The following is an 8,425-nucleotide window of genomic DNA, read 5'->3' on the forward strand; positions in this document are numbered from 1 at the left end:
ATTTACAACCACATTCTATGCATTTAAAACATTTTATTATCAATTATCTTTTAGTTTTCCTATAGATAACATGTATAGAAAAATGTATTTTGCAAGTGTTTGTATGTGTATATGTGTATATACATGTTACAAGATATGGGTGGTACATGCATGTTGTGTGTGTGTGTGTGTGTGTGTGTGTGTATATATGTGTGTGTGTTTATGCACAAGTATGGAGGACCAAAGCTGACATTGGATGTCTGTCTTGTTTATTCTCCATTTTATTTATTGAGGCAGATTCTCTCACCTGACCCAGGGCTAGTTTAGCTAGGGAGATTGTTAGAGATCCCCTATATTTATCTTTCCAGTGCTGGGAGGAGAGGGCTCAGTCAACCGTCATCTTCCCAAACCATGGAAGAAAATTTTACAACTAGGTGAGTGCCTAAGCCCAGACTGCTTTCTGCAGTCCAGATTTAAGCTTTTATTTGGATAGAAATTATAACAAATGTAATTGTCTCACAAATACAGTAAATAGGCCTCACATTTAATAATCTACATCATTTAACACAAGATACTGTAAAAAGAAAGGAATTTTGTTGTTAATTTTATGTTTTCTTGCCTAGAAAGTATGCGAAAGTTAGGCCAAAGTAAATCATCACACTGGGCTTGTCAGATGCTAATGGAGTTTACACTGTACACACATGAAATATTTTCTTTGTTCTCAATTATTTAGAGCTCCCTCTTGTGTTACTACCTCTTAGTAACACTTAATGACTTTCAGAGGACACTAATTTCTGACAGTTTTGTAGTTAAGAACTGAACATGTTTTATTTCTTAGTTTTTGAGACACCATATCTGTACCTAATTATGGGTTACAATTAAGTGAGATATAATATATGCAAAACATTTGGAATACTGCACAGCCATAGTAATTTCCAATAAATAATATCTGGAAAATATTACTGAAATTAAAATTAGTACAACCACATATACCTCAATATTATTGTTACTTAACATTCTTAATTTTTGCCCTTGGCAAAACTGGTTTACAACTGTGCCAGAGGCACACCTATTGCTTTCTTACATGAACATTTAGTAAATAACTTACCTCCATCATTGTCTAAGTTGTCGCCACAAAGCATTTCCATGACGATGTTGCAGCCTGCTCCACTCCAACCAACCTGACACACACAGTGCCAACCATTTTGATCCAGAGTACATCGTCCATTTCCAAAGCAGAGCCCTGGACAGCCATCTGAAAGGACAGCAGAGGGTAACAATCACAGAGCCACCAGAATGGGATTGGCCAACAGTGATGTATCTGCCCACAGGGAAGAATGTAATCATCCAGGCTCTGTTCAGAAGAGGTGCTGAATAAATGCAAGAGGAGCTTGCTTACTTGCAACACCTTCCCAGGGAACTTGTTATCCCTGACTTTGCAGTGTTTTTCCTTAGAGAGCCAATTAAGTGTTATTAATGCTAACTCCAATTCCCAACCTCTGGTTCTGGAGGAAAACTGTGGTGGGGACAAGAAATATTTTTTGTTTCTTTTTGACAAACCTATCTCCCCATTTCTCCCAAAACTGGATGGATGGTGCTGTATCTCGTTTTGGTCAATAAGTTGAAGAAGGATGGCAGTTTCTATGAAGAGAAACTTTCTTCAACAACTTTTAACTTGTGATGGTTTTCCTTTTGAAATCTAGTGCTTCAGGACACAAGTATGTTGGCTTATAATTCAGATATATTTGTTTATTCCTTAGAAAAATGCTATATTTGATTTATATTTATTCAAATTTTTATGGTTATTATTGATATGAGGGCTAAGCACTGGGAATTTTACTTCTGCAATATCTCTTTCAAAGCCCCGTATACTATTGTGTTTATAATTATCATAATAATAATAACAACAACAACAACAACTTAGGAAATATTTATGGGATTAAAACATGCCATTCATAGAGTTCCAGAATTTTAGAGAATAACTAGAAAAAATATACTCAAGGGGAAGTATAGATTTTAAATAGCTTTTAACTAATTAATAAAGCTCAAATGCAGACAATCATACTTTTTTAGAATTCAACTTCTTTTTCTTTAGTACCCCCTAAAAATGTGTCTTACCCTTTCTACTAGTAGTGCACTATCAAAAAGAAACTGAACATTCTAAGTGATCATTGCCAGACACATGGGTACAATGATGATGAATATAATGATGATGATGATGATGATAATAAATATATGTCTTGAGTATTTTCCCTATAGTCGTACAAGGCCAGACCTGGCTTTTACTAAGGATAGTCCAATCAACATTGTTTTTAATGTATGCCTTCAAAAGAAAATTTCAGAAGGATAAATATAAACTTAAGTTTTAGAATATCGTAGAAGTAACCTCATCTTCTTTCCAAATTCTTTTCAAGGAAATAAAACTTTAAAATAGCATATGGCTTACAGAAAGTATGATAAGTTTGTGAGTATCATATCCTCAAGTGATGGCATAGAACAAATATACATAGCCTTGGAAAAAGAATTTCTCTATTTGTATTCTTGTAGGTACTCAATGGAGAAAAAAACCAAGGTGATTTGGAACACAAAAACAGTACGTATTTGACAGGAAATCCATTGTTGTCTCTGTCAAAAGCAAATCCCTGGAGGGACAGAGGTTAAGGTACTTAGAAAGCCATAAGGATTTTATACGTGGACAGGGATATATTGTTTTGAAGAATACTTCATCTGTCTATCTCAACCTAGTTTTCTTAGTGTATGTGCAATGCTCTCCCCCAATTTTCTACAAAGAACAAAGAAAAGAGTCCTTATAATTGCTAGTCCATTTTATACTGTAGCAATGGTGACTTGGATGTTAGAAAAGCAAGTTATCTTCTAGTCTCATTAGGATAAACGCAGCAGTAGTACATTGAAATAAAATTGCCCAAAGTAAAAACCAGAAAGAAACCAACCAAGCAACCAAATGTAACCAAGCAACTAAAACTAAAACACTACTGTTGTCCTCCCCCATGCACACTTGTCTGAAAAGATCATATCTGCTTTTAAGGAAAAGTCTTACCTCGAACAGCATCTAAGTAGTGAGCTAGAAGAGAGGAAAAGAATGATTGAATGAATTTCTGGGGGACCAAAATACTAATGGCTTACCATCTGTTGTCTGGAAGGAGAACAGCAAACTATGAGTTGTTGAAATGCCTGAAGCGCAAAAATTGGTATACTGGCCTGTGTATTTTGTGAATAATATTTTATGTGGGGAAGTTATTAATGTCTTTTCTGCAAGAAACCCTAATAGGCTTCCTTAAAAGTGTCACATTTCACTGAATGATAAGAAGTGCATTTTTTTTTTACATTTCACTAATAACTTCTATGAAAGAAGCTATATCTTCTTATTGGGGTTATCTTTACAAGAGATTTCTGGAACAACCACCTTTGGTAATCATCACAGTATTTAAATCGTCTCACGTGAAGGCAATAAACTTACTCTAGTGCAGAATGTAATTACTTAAGATGCATCTGAATCAACCCTCACCACCTTTTTAATGATTCTTAAACATTCCCTCAGTCATAGAACAAGACTTACTGTACCTGCAGTAGAATAGTATATATTATGCTTTTCTTTGACAGATTCAAGCCATTATAACAAAATAATATCACCTAAAAGTGAAAGTCATAGTATAGTCTACTTGGAGGAAAAAAAAAGCTGAAAATGAATTGTGTATCATGATGCTTGCTTGGCTCATGTTCAGTTCTTGGCCAACACAAATCACATTTTTGTGTGTACTTTTATTTATATATTTTTGGTCTGTTTTGTTTTTCTTTTAAGAGAGAAAGAACATGAAATTGGATGAGTAGGGAGGTGGGAAGATTTTCCTGTAGTTAGGAGAGGAGAAAAAAACATGCTAAAAATATTATAGAAATAAACTAAAAATAAAAGTAAATTACCCAAAACAAAAGAACACTCCTGTCTTTCATTGGCGCACCTTTTCTTTCTAGCCATGGAAATGCCAGTGGAACACTGTGACCCATTTCCCTAGTAGAACAATGAGAACTGTACATTCATATTTATTTCATTGTACATTTACAATGGTTAGTTTTGACTATAACCTGACACAGTCTATAATTATCTGGGAAAAGTCTCAATAAAGGGATATTTAGATCAGGTTGGCCCGTGGGCATGTCTGTGGGAGATTGTGAGAACATTATTTGAGACAAGAAGACTAGTCTATTGTGTGCATTCCCTATGCAGGGGATCCTGAACTGTAAAGAAATTAGAAATTGATCTAAGTACAAGCATGCATACATTTATTGTGCTCTTGTTCTGATCATATGTGTGGTATGCCTAACTCTCTTTAGCTCCTGACATTGTGACTTCTTTCCTATGATAGATTGAAACCTGGAACTGTGAGCTAAAATATCCTCTTTTTAACCAGAGTTAATTTTGTAGAGGTATTTATCACAGAAACCATAATAAATATGATTAAGACAAAGTACAAAAAAACCTTTGTGGCAGATATGTACGTAAATTGAAGGCTTTGGTTTATTTGAAAATGAAACTATTTTATAATTGAAATCTTAATTATTAGTAATCTCTTTTTTATTGTGAATACCACATGATATGATAATTATTACATAGGCACTACCTGCCTACAGAGTGTTCTGTCTGGCTGTGGTTTGGAAATTTGTGAAAGTGATGACTAGGTTGTGAGAAGGGGTGAATGCTTCAGTATAAATTCTGTACTGCTGAATAAGGATAGACAATTCAATACAGATGCTCTACTGATAATAGGTCAGGAGTGTCTTCTTCATATCCATTAAAGACAGCCTCTAACTATGTTAAATGGGCTCTGTTAAAGTAGTGCCATTTAATGAAATTGCCTGTAGGTGCTTTCACTTGAAACAACCTACACTTTTCAAAAGGAAAAATGGACAGTGAATGTTACTATCAACAAAAGCACTTGTCTTGTTAACTAATGACACTTTATTCCAATGTATCATCTTTCATTTGAGTAACTCAAAAGTGCTTGAAAGCAGAAAAATATAAGGAACACTGAAGTAACGAGAAAAGAAAGGATGGAAGAAATCAGTACACTGCTGTCAAAAGGAAACCTCTCAGTTCACAAAAATCTGTAGCCAATATTTCTCCTTCCCCTTCTCCAACTTCAAATCGTATTATGAATAGCTTGTCAACTGACTCACTAGACTTCTCTTAACCTCTACTAACCCAGCGGACTTTAATCAAAGTATGCTGATACTTACCAATTGTGCAGTGGTCGCCCTCCCATCCAGGGCTACATTCACATTTTCCGTCTTTGCATTGGCCATGCTCAGCACAGTGAGAGTGACAGGAACGTTCCTCACATGTTGGTCCTACCCAGCCTTCTTCACATTGACATATTCCCCTTGAACAGACCCCGTGGCTACCACACTCCATGGTACAGAGCTCTGTGGAAATTCAAAAAAAAAAGGTATATCAATACATTTAGTTAAAGCCAACAGTCATTCCTTCCTGAAGTCATCAGAATAAACAAACAAACATTGCAGCCTACACTGATCGCTTAAATGAAATGTTTATGAACATTTAAAAATATATGAACAAAACATCACATACATTTGTTGTGTCTGAGTAAATGTACATGGAACTTGAAAAGAAGGTAGTTAAGACCATATAAATTAAATTTTAGGGAAAATTGACTTTAAGTCCATAGAGTGATAATGTCATCAAGACTCAGGAATTGTATGTCCAACAATTGTCTGGGAGGGGAGGATTCCTTAAAAATTCCCTAGGGTCACACATAATATTGAGTTATCTTATGATATATATGAATTCACAGTGGATGATGACACAGTAAAATAGTGTTCTAAGCTTACTTAGGAAGGTAATATTGGAAAGAAACTAATATAGTAAAATTCATAATACACAAAAGGCAAGACTTCCAATGACAGCAATCAACTAGTTTATCTGATCACATAGTCAATATTTGCATTTATTTTAAGCACACAAAATGACTCCTTGTTGATTAAAGTACACAGACTTCTTATCCTGAAATGCTATTCAATGTTTAACCAATATAATGATAATGTGTCCTGGCTTTGCCAAAGTTGTCTGCTTTGTCTCCTTGACTCTTTGATGAGAATTGTTGAATATTAATAAAATCCTGACAGTAAATAAACCAAAATCAAAGCTTGGCAAGCTCCATTCTTATCTAATTCTCTCACAAGAAGAGAAGGGATCAAAGCTTTCTGAAGGGATCTAATATGTTTGGTGCTTAGTGGTCATACACTAAAACCAATGAAAAATGGAAATGGAAAAGGGGTATTCTAGAATTTGAGTTGTCATTTTCATAGTCTAAGATTTGAAATGAAATTCCCTGTTAAGAGTGATTTGGTTACAATAATATTAATAAACTCTATAGATATAAAGATAATTTTTAGGATGTGACAATATCTTTATGATAAAGCTATATCTGTAGAATTCATTAAAATCTGATTGATTTGTTTGCTAATTTATTATTGTGTCTTGTATGTTATATGTACATGTACAGGTGCACACACACACATGCATATGTGTGTGCCTGTGTGTGGAGGCCAGAGTTTGATGCCAAGTATCTTTCTTGATGGCTGTCCATTTTATTCAATGAGGAGGAGTCCATTGCTGAACCTACAGCTTACCTACTTGGCTACTGTAGCTACCTTGCCCCAGGAATCCCTTGTCTCTTTATTCAGAGTGCTGTAATTACAGATGGGCCAGCATACCTAGTCTCCTTTATTATATGGTATTAACGATAGAAATTCTAGTGCTCAATCTTGTAGAGCAAGTCCTTTGTCCACTGAACCATCTTCCAAACCTTTGATAAAATGTCATCAGGCTTGGTGCTGATTAAAGTAGGGTATTTTAAATATGAAATAATGACTGATAATTCTTAATATCTTTGAATGACTTATCAATATTTTTTTCTGACTTGTGTTATGCATATACCAGAGGGAATAATACGTACATATCAAATGGCTAGTAGACTGATTTGAGATATATTTTAGAGGTCTGAGTAAAAGGAGTTTCTCAAGTTTGGATATGATTAATAAAGCAAAAGGTAAATTAAGAAAAACAACAATAAATTAATGGATAATGATGCAGTTTATGAAATGGAAAATCCTGAGGAATCACAAGTAGACTACCAAAAGTATTATCTTTATGATTTGTATACTGAGTGATATGAAAAATCAGTTAATTAATAGAATTTGTATATTGGATGGGCTAAAAATATCAACTTTATGATATGTATACTGAATCATATGAAAAATCAGTTAATTACTAGAGTATATGTGTGGGATAGGCTAGGTCTAGATGTATAATTTGGCAGTCTTTATTATATAGGAAATGGAGATATACAATAGCAGAACCTCTGAAATGTTCACTGATTTTAAAACTATGTAGGCTGTTATGAAATAGAATTTATCATTTTCTAGTAAAATATCATACAAAAGTATCAAGAAGAAAAGTAGGCACCATCGAAGGATACTGAGAAGAAGGCAATTCACTTTAGGGAGAAATTCAATAAAATTATGGAGTAGCTAAAGCTCAGAGCGAAATCATTTTTTAAAAAAGGAATGGTAGACTGGGAGTAACTGGGACCAGCGGGATCAGGCACACAGTAACTCTGCCAGCCCAGTGACTTGGGTTCCTTCTGGTCTGTCTGGGCTGGGGTCCAGAGCAGACCTTGGGCACAAGCTCCACAGCCCCCACACCCAGAGGAAGCTCCACACCCAGGTGCTTTGACACACCCAGGATCAGAGGTGAACAGGAACCAACATCTGTCCCAACACTGGGAGTAATTGGGACTAGCGGGACCAGGCACACAGGAACTCTGCCAGCCCAGTGACTTTGGTTCCTTCTGGTCTGTCTTAGTGTTCTTAGCAGACCTTGGGCACAAGCTCTGCAGCCAGTCCCACAACACTCAGAGAAAGCCACACTCCCAGGTGATCTAACAAGCCCAGGATCCCAGGATCCCAGAACCACAGGATCTCAGAGACAGCTTGACTCTGAGGAGTTCTGACACAACCAGGATCACAGGAAGGACAGGCTCCAGCCCGATTTAGCAAAGGTAGGTAGCACTAGAGTTAACCAGATGGCAGGGGGCAAGTGTAAGAAAATAAACAACAGAAAACAAGGTCACTTGCCATCATCAGGACCAAATTCTCCCACCATAGCAAGTCCTGGACACACCATCACACCAGAAATGCAAGTTTCAGATCTAAAATCACTTCTCATGATGATGATACAGGACCTTAAGAAAGACATAAATAGCACCCTGAAAGAAATACAGGAGAACACAAGGAAGTGGATTCTCAAGTCACTGGGCTGGCAGAGTTCGTGTGTGCCTTGTGTAAAGAGCTAGAAGTTCTTAAAGAGGAAACACAAAAATCCCTTAAAGAACTACAGGAAAACACAATC

The 8,425-nt window shown here is 35.9% G+C and overlaps 1 protein-coding gene across 7 annotated transcripts in view; it reads right to left on the minus strand.

Annotated features, from left to right (window-relative positions):
• Positions 1-8,425, minus strand: part of Tenm1 (teneurin transmembrane protein 1) — an 803,700-nt gene that overhangs the window by 172,838 nt on the left and 622,437 nt on the right. For 6 of the 7 annotated variants that reach the window (XM_031355201.1, XM_031355294.1, XM_031355365.1 and 3 more), the window contains 3 exons: positions 5,233-5,418; positions 3,038-3,061; positions 1,088-1,234 (listed from right to left, as the gene is read on the minus strand). In XM_031355201.1, the coding sequence (XP_031211061.1) occupies positions 1,088-1,234; positions 3,038-3,061; positions 5,233-5,418 (357 nt within the window). The remainder of the gene's footprint in view (positions 1-1,087; positions 1,235-3,037; positions 3,062-5,232; positions 5,419-8,425) is intronic. The other variant, XM_031355449.1, reaches the window with a different exon arrangement.

This window comes from Mastomys coucha, chromosome X, assembly GCF_008632895.1.
Source record: "Mastomys coucha isolate ucsf_1 chromosome X, UCSF_Mcou_1, whole genome shotgun sequence".
Lineage (NCBI taxonomy): Eukaryota > Metazoa > Chordata > Mammalia > Rodentia > Muridae > Mastomys > Mastomys coucha.